Here is a 16090-nt window from a genome sequence, read left to right on the forward strand (position 1 = left end):
GACTGACACTCCCACTTCTAAATTCACATATAAACCCAAAAAAGTGGATGGAGGGAGGGCCGCTGTGATAACTTAGTGGTTAGAGCATCGAACGCGTTATTCGAAGGTCGTAGGTTCGATTCCTGCTCACGGCTGGTTATTTTTTCACCCACTTTTCTTTCTTCTTATTTACATTCCATTTGTTCTAATAACTTCCCCTATACGTTCCTTGGCATTATTGTCTGTTAGATCTCATTACTATTGTGTCAAAACGCGGAAAAACGAGCCTTCATGTATACACTTCTTTCCCTTATATATATATATATATATATATATATATATATATATATATATATATATATATATATATATATATATATATATATATATATATATATATATATATATATATATATATATGTGTGTGTGTGTGTGTGTGTGTGTGTGTGTGTGTGTGTGTGTGTAACTAGTCTATGACACATTGCTAACTGTTGGTTGTTTGCAAGAGGCGCAGAGTTCTAGCCTGAGCATTGTTAAACCTCGATATAACGAAACAGGCAAAATGGGATATTCCCTTCATTATATCGTAACTTCGTTGTTTTTTAAAATCGACTTTTTATGCTAAGCACAGTCACCAAAATATAAATTTTTACACGGGAAGAGCCACAAGAATGCTCGAATGATAAAGCAGCCGGAAAAAAATACTAATTTAAATTACGTAAAAAATCTATTCTTTCGCACCTGAGATACGGTGGTGCGATTTGATGCCGCGCCTACAATTGTCTTCTTTACAGCAGCTACGAGTACGTCAAGCCGAATGCCGAGGCAAATGTAAATCCGACACGCTTTCTAAAAGGATACGAAAGCGACAAACGCTAACAACACTGGTGGCGATACCTCGCAGCCGTGTGTCCGACGAAGTTTTGCTGCGACGTTCATATATTGCGCATCACTTCCCGACATCACGCTCACGTGCGATTAAGCACATGCGTATTCCTTGTTGTGTGCTCAGTATATACCAAACAAAATCTGCCATTCAAGATTTTCAGCAAAAGAAACAAGCTACCACAACGTCGCTGCTAGAAGTTATCTTACTCCCCTAAAGCAGTGCTTATACGCCCATGGACTGCCCATAAGATTGGTGACTGTATGAAACAAGCAACTGATAAACGAATCGCTAACAATATTTATGTTTCTATAGGGGGCATAAAGAGTGGTCACAGCGAATTTTCGTTCTAGCATACAGCTGGTGTAACGTACGTTTTATGGCGCCAGAGGGAAAAAAAAAAGAGAGAGACCAGGAATAGGGAGGAGATAAGAATATCGCTTATCTCTGACTTATCTTCCTCCTCATTTCATGAGTGCACTTTGTACATCAACATACGCAGTAAATCAAAACGCCAACTTTCCCAAGAACAAGATATTTCGCAGTATACAGGTCACCGACAATGCTGGGACTGTTTTCAGTTTTTTTCACTAGGTTGAGCAAACCACCATTGTTTGGCGCTTGCCCGTTACGCTGCATTGAGAATGAAGAACACCATTATCACGATCAAAGCGCGGGGAAGTCTCAAGGTAGGCATGTTTTACAGATATCTCTGTGATTGGTGGATGAATTCTGGTTTTTGAAAGTATATATCAGCCCCAATTTGATGTGACCCTGATGTTTCGGTGGCTGGAAGCATCGTCAATCTCAGGCGCTAACACTTGCAGTGAAACCTTTTTGCATGCTGCCACAACTTGTGACACGTCGAGACTATCTGAAACTGGCCACAATCGCGCCGAAAATACGGTCGAAGTATACGTCTTTTGAAATTGCTGCTCGCAAACGTTGATCGTGAAAAAATAAAAACCGATTTTCTGCTTCTTGCAGCAAAAATTGAAGTAAAAATGATTCCCTTGTATTGCAATATAACCTATACTAGCTGCCGGATACGTGGCCCTCAGGCAGAAGTCTCACAAGACCCATCGGATAAACAGGGCTCACGACATCGGCAAACGAGCCGGCTATGGAGCGTGTGATTGGTGGCCGTTATACGTGTAAATCGACCCGGGCCCTTCCCGTGGGGCTTTTCATTGGCCGTCGCGTGACACGGTTGTGTGATTGGTGCGCGTCACGCCAGCCACACGGCTGCTTTTGCTGGCAGCACTCATCATCAAGTTCATCCGCTACGCAATGCCGGAACTCTCGTATCTGTAGGTTTGTACGCAAGGTGGGCCTGATGTATGTGTATTTCTAGGGCCCACCTTGTGCACTCGCAAAAACGCCTGATAATTTCCTATGTCAAAGTAATTTGGGTGTTATGAAATCAATATAATACAGGCCGCAGTCACTTATATCCCATGCGTAAGGGAAAGTGCATCCTTGACCGAACAAGTGCACCTTCAAGGCAAGCGCTCATGGGCCACTTACTGACCTCCTCTCATAAGTCACTCCAGACAGCGTAGAGGAAACCTGGGGCAACACGTACATCATAAACAACACTGCCTTGTCTACCGTGAATGCGCAGTTGGTTCGACATCGTACAGCACAGTTGCTGCGGAAAACGATTCCTCTTAGCACGCAGCCTTTTTGCCTGATGCTCTTTTGTTCGTGGCTACCCCATGGGTGGTAGAAACAAGGGAGGGCCGCCATGAAAAAAAAAAAGCAGGGCGCGGAGAAAGGCAAAAACATAATATTCTAGAAGCACGAAGTGCCCGCCAGCCGCTCGTAATGACTTGTTTCCGGACAGCACGCGGGCAGGCAGGGAAGAAGGGCAACCGCAGCGCCACGCAGACGCCTAGCGGCAGTCGCGAGAATTCAAGTCGCGCTGTCCGCGCGTCTGTTCGTGCGTGGCGCACTGAACCTGACTTGTGCTCCTTTTTCGTTACACTTCTTTCTTTTATGTTCTGCCGCTCATTGCGAAGCCGGAGCTGCTGCGGCTGCTCCTCCTCCTCCGAGAAGTCGCCGCGGCGCGGCGATGGGAAAAGACCGGTTCTCGGACAATGAGGGCCGATGGGGCCACAGGGGATTCTTCGAGATGTCGTTGCATTCCGTGCTCCGTGTGAGTAGCCTCAAAGCGGTCCCTTGAAATGTGAGCAAAGTTTCGACAAGGCCGGCGCAAACGCGTGCGATATGCCTCTGCGCGGTCACCACTCGCGCTTTGTTTCCCGGAGTGTGGCTTCACCCCAACGCCGATCGATGCAAGGTGTGTGCGTGCGCGCGGCGGTGGAGTGGAGCGGCCGCAGAAACCAGCGCAATAATTGATGCCAGCCGTCGTGGCCCCTGTGGATACCTCGCCATGTCGGCGGTGTTGTGCAGCCTTCGAAAAGTGTCCGATTTCTTAGCCTGTGACGCGATGGTGCGGCCGTCGCGGTGCCCCGGAGACTCCGCGTTTGTTGTGGTTTCGACGTGCGTGCTGTCATCGTCGTGGTCGCCGGCACCCGCCGACGCGGAGTTGTTGTGACATGGGCGAGGGGGTCGCGCCGTCGCCTCTGCGGCGACGGTCGCTGCTCTGCCTGGCGTGCCTCTTCACGGTCGCCGACTCTCTTGTGACCTCCGTCAGGCCCGCGGATAACCGGCGCGGCTTCGCGGTCTTCCGTGCCGCGCTTCTTCAGCCCCCCAACGAACCGCCGCCGTGGACTTACGACCTCCGCGTGCAGGACTTCGGTGCACGTCTGTTCGACGTCGACCGTCACAGCGGAGCCGTCATGTTGCAAGACTCGGTGCAGTGCAGTTCTCTCTTGCAGAACCCCGTACCTGTGACAGTGCGCGCTAGGCGTCCGTGTTGTTCGACCGAGTGGACGACGTGGGTGCGATTCGTGGAATGCGAAGTCACCGACGACGCCTCGCCGGACACCGCGGATACGGTGCGCGTAACACTGCATCAGCTACAAGAGGCGTGCTTCGTGCGAAGCGAACCAATCGTAAGATTGGCGAGTCTTCTGCCCCGCCTCGGGAACTGCAGCCTCACGTACGGATACTCGCCACCGACTCAATGTTGTGCCATAGAAAGGGTAGCCGGGGACCTAGTCGCCCACGCGGACTTCTGTGGTCCCGTAGGAGACACTGTCATGACGACATTGACGTCACCCTGTGAAAACACCAGCTATGACTTGGTGGTAGCCTTCGGGCGCCATCGAAGCAGGCGTCACGCTCTCCATTTCGAGAGGAACCTTTACATTGCTTCAGTTCCCGAAGGGAAAGACCGTGGCTATGTAGTAGAAACCATGACAGCGTCAACCAGTGGCTCATCACCATCTGATTTGTCATACTCGCTTCACGCTGTACTTGATGCTAGAAGCCAAGCTATGTTCAACATAGATCCCCTGTCGGGTGTCGTGACAACCACTGCAATCCTGGACAGGGAGTTCATGGACGTTCACTACTTAAGGGTGATCGCCATAGATGGCAGTTCCCACCCGACGGCAACAGCCAGTAGCACTTTGCAGGTGAACGTTCTTGATGAGAATGACCATGCTCCAATGTTTGAGCAATCAACTTATGAAACCTCAATTCGAGAGTCCGTTCCAATAGGCTACACTGTCGTCACAGTCAGAGCTACAGACCAAGACTCGGGTTCAAATGCCAATATTGACTACTCGATTGTTAATCCAGATGGCACAAATAGTGCGTTTGGAATAGACTCTAAGAGTGGCATCATCACAACGCAGACATCACTTGACAGGGAACTGATATCCTTCTATTCACTCATAGTTCAGGCGAGCGACTCTGGTCCTGTCACTGATCGGAAATCGGCATCGACAACTGTTGAAATCACCGTACTTGATGACAACGACAATTACCCTCAGTTCTCAGAACGTTCGTATTCGATCAAGGTGTCCGAAGACATCAACTGGCTAAATCATCCTGAAATTGCAAGAATCCGGGCTGTAGATGCCGATGAAGGCGCAAACGCTGCTTTAAGGTACAGTCTTATTGGTGGAAATACTCAAGGTCACTTTGCTATGGACAGCTTCACAGGATCAGTGACTGTTCTGTCGCCCTTAGATTATGAGTCGGCCCGCAGCTATCGCCTTGTCGTACGAGTTCAGGATGGCGGGACGCCTTCTCGGTCCAATACTACTCAGCTACTCGTGAATGTACTGGATATTAATGATAATGATCCAAAGTTCTACACCTCCCTCTTTCATGAAACAGTTCCCGAAAATGTACCGATTAGTCACAGCATAGTAAGGGTCCAAGCGTACGATGCAGATGATGGGCCAAACGCCGAGATCTCCTATACCTTGTCTTCTGCTGAGCATGCAGACTTGCCCATGAGAATTGACGATATCACTGGCTGGATTGTGACGACACGCGAGCTTGACCGAGAGGAAAGTGCCAACTACAACTTCCAAGTGATTGCCCGGGACCATGGCTCTCCTGCACGATCATCCACGGCCACCATTCTCCTGCGAGTGCAAGATGTGAATGATAATGATCCGGTGTTTGAACCACGTGTCTACGAAGCCACAGTTTCCGAGGCCGATCCTCCTGGAACTCCTGTGGTCAGTGTTACGGCCACCGACCGGGATGAAAATTCTCGCCTCGTCTATCACATTACCAGTGGAAACACAAGGGATCGCTTTAGCATTGTCAGCCATAACAGGCAGGCCGTAGTGTCCATAGCCCAACCTCTCGACTATAAACTTGAGAAGCGGTTTGTCCTGATGATCAGTGCGACTGATTCTGGTGGTCGGTCAGACACTGCCACAATCTACCTCAATGTAAGCGATGCAAACACACATCGACCAATTTTTGAGCGAACTCCGTACACTGCTACAGTACCAGAGGATGTGCCGGTGGGAACGACTGTCCTTGTAGTTGAAGCACATGATGGTGACGTTGGTCGAAATGCACTCATCACTTACACAATGGAGGACGACGTCCCGGAGTTTCGGATTGACTCAACAACTGGTGCCATCGTTACTGCAAAACCTCTTGACAGGGAAAAGACCAGTGGCTACACGTTGGTTGTCATGGCTCAGGACAATGGAAACCCACCACTGTCTGACACGACAAATGTTGAACTAGAAGTTGCAGATGTTAACGACAATGCGCCCACATTTCCCACAGCTGGCTACACTAGCACAGTCAGTGAAGACGCTCTCATCGGAACGAGCGTTGTCCACATCTCGGCTACAGACAGTGATCTAGGCCTTAATGGGCAGATTCGTTACACTTTTCTGGGAGGGAACGATGGAAGCGGTGCCTTTGGAGTCGATCCGACATCGGGTATCATTCGAACAAACAGGGTGCTTGATCGTGAAACGTTGGCGGTGTACCACCTTGTGGCCTTTGCCGTCGATCGTGGGTCGCCATCCTTGTCGGCTTCCGTGCCCGTGACTGTGTACATAGAAGATGTCAATGACAGTCCTCCACGCTTTTCGGCTGACCGAATCAGGCTGTTTGTTCCAGAAAACAGCCCAATAGGCTCCATTGCAGGCGAGATAGAAGCACATGACCCAGACGAAGGGCCAAATGCAGTCATCCAGTATGCCATTGTTGGTGGCCCTGATGCAGATGCATTTTCATTGGTAGCCAGACCCGGAGAGCCTGCTGAGATTGTTACCAGAACAGACCTTGATTATGAGTCTACCCACAAGAAGTATACCCTGATAGTGAGAGCATCGTCTCCGCCACTCCGAAATGATGTTGAAGTCGAAGTGTGGGTCTCGGATGTCAATGACAATGCTCCTGTTCTTAAGGTAAGTTTGTTGAAGCTTTTCTCAGTGCCGAGATTTACTGGTTTAAACTGAAGCATTCATGTATAAGTCTGCCAGAAACACTAGGTCGTTCTCTGGCCTGTATGCGTAACTTAGACACACCTTTCATGTTAGCTGATCAAACATATACTAGCGGTTCGTACCTCTATTATGCAATTAACTGCTCTCACTGTGTTTTAAAGGGGAAATCCATGGCCATTGACTATTCCTTCATGACAAATAATTAATTTTCCAGGCTCAAACGGTGCGAATCTATTTAAACATGAATTTGTTTCGACATGACTGGGGGCATCTGTGTATCTGTTTTTTGCCTATCTCCTGCCTTTGCTAGAATTATGCAATTTCTTAATGACAGCTTATACTAGCGTGTCACATTCATTTCCCTTAATTGCATATACATTGAAAGATTCCCTCGCATTTTTTTTAATTTTTCGTCATGGCATCCCGCACAATGGTACACAAGTCCACCATGCAATAGAGACAGTATTACTGACAGGTTTCCATCCAGTAAAAATAATTCTGATGTCGAGTGCAACATTTTCGTAAATCATGGGGGGTTCAGGGGGTTCCAGACCACACTTGTGTTCAGGCTGAGGGGACACTCCATGTAAGTGTCCCCCTACGGGATTTATCCTTAAACGTCATATATTTCAGTTACTTGGCAGTTAACTAAAGTGCTTTCATCCTTTTTTTAAAGACTGATTATTTTCTAGTGTGTACCTGATTTCAGAACCCTAGTCTGTACAAGGCAACAGAAATCGCAAAAGCCGCTCGACCAGTTCAAGAACTGAATAGAACAATGGAACAACATGAGCTCAGGCCCCATGCTCATTTTTAAAATTTTATTTCATAACATGATTTAGTTCGTATGTAAGTAAAACTACAGTAATATTTAAAAAACAAAATGGCCACAATGGTTTCATTTGTGTCCCCCCTTGGGATTTTTCTGAATTCATGCCACTGGACTGCAGTCTTAACAAAAAAGTGGCATTAGAATATACATGCAAGCAATGAAAATGATGAAGCATGGCTGCTGAATCACAACTGGTTGCTTTATTTCTAATTGAGCAGAAAACTACAGAAAGAAAAAGCTGCCCCACATGTATCTCGCAGGTTTTAACTTAGACCATGGGCCCAGCATAACAAACTCTAAAGTGGTGAGTGCACAAGTATGCACCATTTCATTAAGCCAACTGAGGTAGAATAGGTGCAGTGCTTTGAAGTGAAACCAGTCTACTATTATGTAGGGTTCGCTCGAGATAATTATGCCGCGTCGCTACGAATTTGGCCACTAAAGGTGATGTGGGCTCCGATGTGTTGAGACACCAACTAAAGGCTGCGTAAATGGAGTCGTGTGCGTCGCTTACCCTTAAATTTCCAAGTTTCAGTCGAATATCACAGTGTATCTGATATAATGTACTATCACAACTTGGATATGTACTAACTTTTTCTTGAGAACACTCGAAAGCTGATGGATTTGAGTTGGGATGTGGAAAGTACAGTAATTTCTGTTTTATTCAGGTCATCGCTGTAACAAATTCACCGTATACTGAAGTTATGTTCAACACATTTTCACAAGTGCGTGGACTTGCTATAAACATGTCTGCCAATTTTTAAATGTAAATTTTATGTAAAATGCATTGATTATATTTTTTATGTTTTTTATGTTAGGAATAAGAACATTGTCCTAAATGTAATTAATGTTATGGTTTCGGATATTTACCTTTCTTTTTTTTTTCATGAAAAATTGTGGCACAGTTTCATTGATATTCTGGCTGACAAAAAGATTTATTCAAAACTCTGATAAACAATCTATGATGAATGATGCATTTCTTATTCTCAAGCTGGATCTTGAAGAGATGGACATTATTTATTTTATTTATTTAAAAATACCTAACAGGCCTCTTTTGAGGCATAGTGTAAGGGGGGCAGTACAAAAAGTGAAATTCCTGAATTGTTCACAAAGTACAGATACAGGAACATACATTATGAACCAGATGACAAAGCAGTATAATAGAAAGTATTTACGACAGTACTGGTCACAAAAAAAAAAATCGTAACACAAGCAAGATAAAACATAACAGGGAAACAATCACTGGGGGCATTATCGATAAAATTATTGTTAGTCAAGCAAACTTCAGATTTCATACAAATAATTAGTTGACATATCAAGAAAAAAAGGAGAAAACAAAAAAGTGACACTATGTTGTTTTGAAATGATGACTTAAAATACGAGAAAGAAAGATTACTATGACACTAAGGGCATACAGCTATAATGTCAGATTTCGTTGCGCTTGCCCGGCCAGATAACTAGTCAACGAGTCACAAAAAGTATTGGTGTTATCTAGACATGCAATGCTATCTGGCAGGGAGTTCCAACATCAGACAGCACGTGTTGACCCGTAAATGGGCGAAAAGCTAAAATGATTATGAAGCCCGTGTGACGTAGAGTGGGGTCATGTTTATTTATTTTACCCTCAGGGTACACAGTACATTTCAGAGGGGAATTACTTGCACTATAGATTAATACACGTACTTTACTCATTTACAAAGCTTCATCATATTTATAGTTAATTAGTTTACGGTACAATTTACAAACTATAGACTAGTCACATCCATTATGTCTGCATAATTACAGCTTCGAGCAATGCCTTCCTGAAGTGCAAAACATAATGGCACTGACATTTAATACATGTATGTCTTCTTGCGCACGAAAAGATCTTTCGTCATTAAAGTAACCGTAATGCTGTCAATCTGTCTTAGATGGTAGTCTTCTGATCAGTGCTGTCAATGCCAGCTTCAAACTATGTTAGAAGCATTCATTGCTTGAGGGGCTTCCTAACCTCATTTCATAAATTACAGTTGTGCCATAAAGCAAATTGGCAATGTTGCTTGTTGGGTGAGTTGGAACTAGTCAATCATAATGTAGTGCAGCACAACAAAAGAGACACCAAACGAGCGAGAGATGTCCTCGTTCCCTGGCTCGTTTGGCGTCTGTTTTTTGTGCTGCACTATATTATGATAAAGCAAATCACTAAATGGAAAAACCAGCAATCACTTGTTTGCAGCACAAAGCGATAAATAGTTGCACCACATTTTTTCATTCTCACAAACCATCTTTCACCTCACAGCCTCCTTCGAAATTCATTTTCTGGGTGACACAATATAATTAGTTAAAGCTTGGTAATTGAACTATTTGACTAGCGAGTCGCACATTTTATTTTCTTGTGAAAATGATGCCTGCTTTTTTGAGCAGTGCCTCAAGTTTCGTGACTCAGTTCTTGGTTATTTGAGTCATGGTATTTTTATTTATTTATTTATTTCACGATACTGCAGGCTAGCATGGCTCAGGCAGGAGTGGGATTACAAAATCAAGGAAAACAGTACAGAAATAATTGATTAACAATACTGGCACCACATGCAATACATCAGTTTTGATGTGAAGTGATGTTTAAACAGAGAAATAAAAGACAGCACCAACACAATACAACACTCTCACAGTAAGCTATATAACAGTCTCAGCAATTCAATGACACATGTTGTTCAAGGGCTTCATCAAAATTGTCTGCCTCGCAAACAAACTCGGGCAGATCATTCCAATCCAAAACACTGCGGGGAAAAAAACTCTATTTAAATATCTCTGTTTTGGCAAAGATGTGTTGAAGGGTGTGTTTGCGAGTATGCGTGGTTCTGGCTGTAGTGGCTGTCAAATATGAGAGTGCAGACATACTAAGCTTACCGTTTAGAATATTACGCAAGAACTTAAGTCGGCTGGCCTTTCTGCGGACAGCTAGGGGAGAGGGGATATTATAAGCTTTCATAAGTTGAGTTGGGTAATCTAGCCTTTTGTATTTATTAAATATAAATCTGATGGCTTTCTTTTGTAGTGCTTCTAGGCTTTTTATATCCTCTTTCTTGTACGGATCCTATACCACGGATGCATACTTCAATTTATGTCTGATAATAGCATTATACGCTTGAAGTATCCATCAGTACTTGCAAAGTTTTACCTCTTGTTTACTGAATATGAAATTTATCGATGTTTTTTTTTTGCATTTTTGTGTGATGTATACTGATCACATTGGCTTCATCTAGTTCAACTCAATGCGTATATGTCCGTACTTACCTGAACCTTACAATAACCTGAAGTGTGTGGCTATCAGCGTAATCATATAAATAAATACAAAATGTCACATTTATTAATTTTGTAAGCAGTTGGCAGCTGTGTGATCACTGAGTGCACTAACCACTATTTCTTTTTACATTGAGCCTTCTATGCTATTTTTTCTTTAAAGGGACACTGAAGATGAAAGAGATTCCTCTCGTATTAGTAAATTACTCTTTCACAATAGCAAAAGCGCCACACTTACAGCAACAAGACGCCTGGTACGGGAGATAACCCGCAAAGAGAAAATGCCGATGGTGCTTTCAAGCCTAGATTTGGGCGGTGCCTACTAGCACCTATGTTGTCCCTAACTGGTAAAAATAAAGTACATTGTCCTCTGTGGAGGCCAGAGACTTATCATAATAAGTTTCTGCGAATGTCGTTGAGCCAATGTGGCAACAGTATGAAAAATGCACGTTGAAATCCAGGACATCACGCACGGAGATATCACTGTGACTTTAAAAATCAATGTATGACCTTGATTTTCTCCTTTATTAAGAAACCTATGATAGTAAATTAATGGCACTAGAAATTTCGTGGTGAAATTCATCATTAAACTGATTCATTGTTTCACTTTAGTGTCACTTTTATGCGAGTCTTTCATATTTTAAGAACACTTGGGAGCACTGATGGTGTCATTGTTGTATTGCCACCAGGACTTCAGCATTGTGTTCAACAACTATCAGCACCACTTTCCCGTGGGCCCCATCGGACGTGTGCCAGCGTGGGATGCCGACGTCGCTGACCAACTGCGATATCGCTTCGTCTCTGGCAACAATGCCAACCTTCTCATGCTCAACGAAACGTCCGGGGACATCCGGCTCAGCCCGAGCCTCAACTCTAACGTGCACATCAATGCCGACATGGAAGTCAGCGTGTTTGGTTAGTCCCTTTTATGTGTGCCAGAGCACCACATTCATAACCGTATTGTGTAATTGACTTGCAGTAGTGTTAAGTAAATGGTAAATATTTGTCATTGACGGGGTCCTTAACCACTTTTTCAAGTAATCATTCAATCGAATTCAATTGATTTTATTCAAGTGTACAAAATTACACTTGGGAAAAAGAGGACAGCACCTGACAAGATCCTCCTGCTGGTAACAATAGCAGTTTGCTCACAAGCACTGGCAACATAAGGAGAAATGATTGAAGATGTGATTGAAATTAATTCAGTGTCAGAGCTTATTGCCTTAAGAATACATTCCTGCAAAAATTTCTTGAATCCTTCAGGAACGAACAGAGTTATAGGGCCTTATTGCATGCTTTAAGCTCTTTCTCTTGTCCTGATGAGTGCACCGAAAGTTACACAGGGAGAGGTGACGTTGGTGAAAAAAGTTGTCAGTGCACACATTGGCCCTGAGTGCACATGATGAAATGCCATCGCTCTCTCCCATAGTAAATCCTGAGCTCAATAGCGTGGCTACCGCTTAATGTTAGCATATCGTAGAGCATTGTGCCAACACATGGCAAGGAGCGTGCCCGATCCAAACACAGCCCTCGGTTTACGTCGGGCATTGGCCAATAGCATGCTATCTGTTGTTGGACACTGAACAGCAGGTGCTGCCAGTTCCGAAGCAAGTTAACACTGGCCTGTAATGTAAGGAAAGCCCCTAAAAAAAATGGAAACTTTGTGCTTGGTTTCCAAACTATCTTTGCTGCGCACAACTGCATGATTTGGCTGAGCTGTTCACAGCTGTCTGCTTTATGCGAGATGTGTTTTTGCACCAAACCTGCGAAGTGGTTAATGACCCTTTTGAAATTTTATGTCACATCAAGGCTGTCATGGACCGGGGCACGCATTCAAGAGTACAAGCCAAAAAAGCCCGAACGGGTAGCCATAGCAAGTGTTTTGCATTGCAGAGTTGGCATCAGCAGCTTACGTAGCACACATTCTGAAAGTTTAAAAAGAAATAATAAAAAATCACAGTGTATTCACAAAGTGAATGATGATGAGTGAGGCACAACATTCATTCGTTTGTCTGTTTGTCCATCTGCCTGTCTGTTTGTGTGTTCATCTGCCTGTCAGTCTGTTTGTGTGTCCATCTGTCAGCCTGTCTGTTCGTGCATCTGTCCGTCCGTCTTGCCGTGCATTCGTCCGTCTGCCCATCAGTCTGTCTGTTTATATGTTTGTCTGTCTGTTTCTCTGCCTGTCTGTGTGATACTGCCGGTTAGGCCTAATGCAAGACAAGGTTTAACTAAGAGGAGCTTCCCCCTTAAATATTTTTTGTGGCCTGGGAATGAAGCCTGTCATTGAGATTTCCAGCCTGATGCACATGCAGACGTGCGATGGATATATTCATAGGTTTTTCACAGAATGCATGTCCCATGAGTGTTCAGTGCCAACTGGACAGCAGCCCAGTGTCCTGAGTGAGAAGGCTCTGTCGTCGCTACATGTTTAAGTGAACCTAACTGCAGTAATCACATTCATTACCGTGTGCAACACAATTGAAAGGAAATGTGAGAGTGTAATGCACTTGTGTGGAGCTCCAAGAAATGTTCTAGAAAGATCTAGCTTCAAGTGATTCCTGCTGGTCATCACTCGACCTACAAATACCTTATTTTTAAAAATGGGATTATAATTGTTCCATTGTTAAGGTAAACTTTCATGTAATTTCATGGCTTGCTCATTTAGTGGCCATCAACTGGATTCATTTAGCATATTGAGCCCCACCAAAACTATTGTGACGACGCGGGATCGACGAGCACACAAAGCACCTCGAACAAATACGCTTTATCGATCACAGGACAAAGACTGCCACGTCTTCTTCATCTCTGCTCTCGGCCAAGAACACTCGTGCTGCTTCGTTGTCACCACCACTGGCATATACGCGCGTCACTATTCTTAATACCATGTTGATCCAGAATGATGTCTATACATAACCAATTTATATGATCTTAAGTTTGGTCAAGTTTCTTTTGAAACCAACTGGAACTCTCCTAATAGCAGTTGGACGTGCACTGATGTGCAATTAGAGCAATTGAACACAGCAGGGTCTCAGCCAAACAGAACTAGACTTGATGACAAATCATTAACATAATATGTGTTTTACTGTTCCGTTAATATACCTTCTTTTTTAGTTTTGTGTAAGCATGCATAAATATTATTCCAAATATTTTAGTACTATTTTTGTATATTCGTACATGCCTCTTTTGTTTTTGTTTTTTCATGTATTATAACCCGCACCTCTCTTCAATGCTTTGGAATTTTAAGGTATGCAAAATAAATAAAAAACAGGGCTATTTTATTCAATTGCGCTGGGTCATATGCAAGCATCTGCACCAAACATTGAGAACTGCTTTTAGAGCTATCCACAGCTGAAGCACCTGTGCCACGCATTCACGTGTTTGCTCAAGGAGTGCATTGCAGAGAGCAAATGCAGCAGGAAGACTTCTTTCGATTTGTCACCAGATGGCATCAACGAGGTGTCGGCAATGTGCCACCTCTCAGTGAGGCTCGTCTCGGAAGCCATGTTGTTCAACAGCGTCACCGTGCGTCTGGGCGGAATCACCAAGGAGCAGTTCCTCTCGCCTCTGTACGACCAGTTCGTCAGTGGCCTTGCCGCCATCGTGCCTTGTGCCAAAGAGAATGTCTTCATATTTAGTGTTCAGGTAAGGTTTGCAAAGTTTTGAGTGATAAGAAGTACGTTTTACCTAATATTAAAAGAAATCTGACACTTGTTTAATCTTGTGTGAGCTGGTTCTCGAGGCATTACCAATTTGGTCTGAAATGCACTTGGTTAAAGAAAGCAGCACTTACATCAATATGAAATATCTATAGTGAATGCAATCGATGGTGTGCTTGTTGTAAGCACTTCTTTTTTTTGCTTATTAATTGTGTGAAATAGCTTTGAATTGTATTGTCCTGTTAGAAAACTAACTGGTTCAGTGCTGGCTTGTGTTACCCTAGTTGGCTAAATGTTCTGCAGCTGGTATCAACAGGCAGTTTCGCAAGTTTACAGGATACAAGAAAGAAGTCATCATTTAGTATTCATTTTGTTTTCTTACTTATATGTGCTGTTGAAATTAGTAACGGTCTTGTTCAACTTCGCACTTCAGTGTGTAAATTATCATGAGGTTGCTTACTTCATATCACCGATGGCAGTTTTAATGCAGAGTCATGCGACATTGTGTTGCATGGTTGCATGACTGGTAGAGTCTGTCCCTCTGAATAACAACAGCATCAACTGAGAGATCACAGACATTAACTCAAGGATCCTGCACCATACTTATCGTTTTGTCTTTTTTTCTATTAAAACAAAAAATACTCGTTTTACTCTCTCTATCATCAGTTCTAGTTTACGTTGGCTGGTTCATTCAGATAAGATATTTGCTTGAAGTGAATTGAGATTCATATTTCTTGTCCTTTTTTTTTTGTAGTGCCTGAAGAGTCTTCGTAACCATGCCAATGTTGTGTCCTTTCGCTGTTCTTTTCAAAACAAGCATCTGTTGCATGCTTCCAGGGGCGTAGCCAAAAAGTTGCACACCAAGCAAGTGCCCCCCGCCCCGGAAATTTTTTTTGCTGTGGCATAAGGAGCGAAAAATGGCCATTTTAAGGGGGTGCCCCTCCCAAAATTAAAGTGGTGGCCCCCCCCCTTCCCCCCAAAAATTTCAGGCTACGTGCCTGCATGCTTCCCACGGGGGTTTTTTTTAGTCAGTGTTTTCCGTATATCAGCCTAGGTCTCGCAAGAATTCTGTTCGACAAAGTGTGAACTTTTTTCTCTGCAGCTTACTAGGAAAGTACACGCTTATCATTCATTTTTTTCGCTATGCTTCTAGTTTCATCTTTCGACTTGTCACACTGCACCTATTTTCAGGACGATACGGACGTTGACACCACTGTCCTGAATGTGAGCTTCTCAGCACTGAAGGGAACCGAGGACGACTACTTTCAACCACAGTACCTCCAGGAGAGGGTCTACCTCAACAGAGCCATACTGGCGAAACTCACTAACGTGCATGTAAGTTCTCTTGTTCTTGACACAGCTTTAACGAGAGTGTTGATTGATTTATTGATTGATTAATTAATATGTGGGGTTTAACATTCAAAAACCGCCATATGATTATGAGAGAACCGTAGTGGAGGGCTCCGGAAATTTCGACCACCTGGGGTTCTTTAACGTGCACCCAAATCTGAGCACACGGGCCTACAACATTTCCGCCTCCATCGGAAATGCAGCCGCCGCAGCCGGGATTCGATCCCCCGACCTGCGGGTCAGCAGCCGAGTACCTTAGCCTCTA

General features: G+C 44.1%; 1 protein-coding gene across 3 annotated transcripts in view; it reads left to right on the forward strand.

Moving 5' to 3' along the window:
- The first annotated feature begins 3292 nt into the window (after positions 1-3292).
- The window catches only part of stan (Protocadherin-like wing polarity protein stan), a 78277-nt gene continuing 65479 nt past the window's right edge, over positions 3293-16090 (forward strand). For 2 of the 3 annotated variants that reach the window (XM_075873680.1, XM_075873681.1), the window contains exons 1-4: positions 3293-6669; positions 11509-11734; positions 14262-14461; positions 15667-15810. In XM_075873680.1, the coding sequence (XP_075729795.1) occupies positions 3427-6669; positions 11509-11734; positions 14262-14461; positions 15667-15810 (3813 nt within the window). In that variant the 5' untranslated portion in view covers positions 3293-3426. The remainder of the gene's footprint in view (positions 6670-11508; positions 11735-14261; positions 14462-15666; positions 15811-16090) is intronic. The other variant, XM_075873679.1, reaches the window with a different exon arrangement.

The sequence above is a fragment of the Rhipicephalus microplus genome, chromosome 9, assembly GCF_043290135.1.
Source record: "Rhipicephalus microplus isolate Deutch F79 chromosome 9, USDA_Rmic, whole genome shotgun sequence".
Lineage (NCBI taxonomy): Eukaryota > Metazoa > Arthropoda > Arachnida > Ixodida > Ixodidae > Rhipicephalus > Rhipicephalus microplus.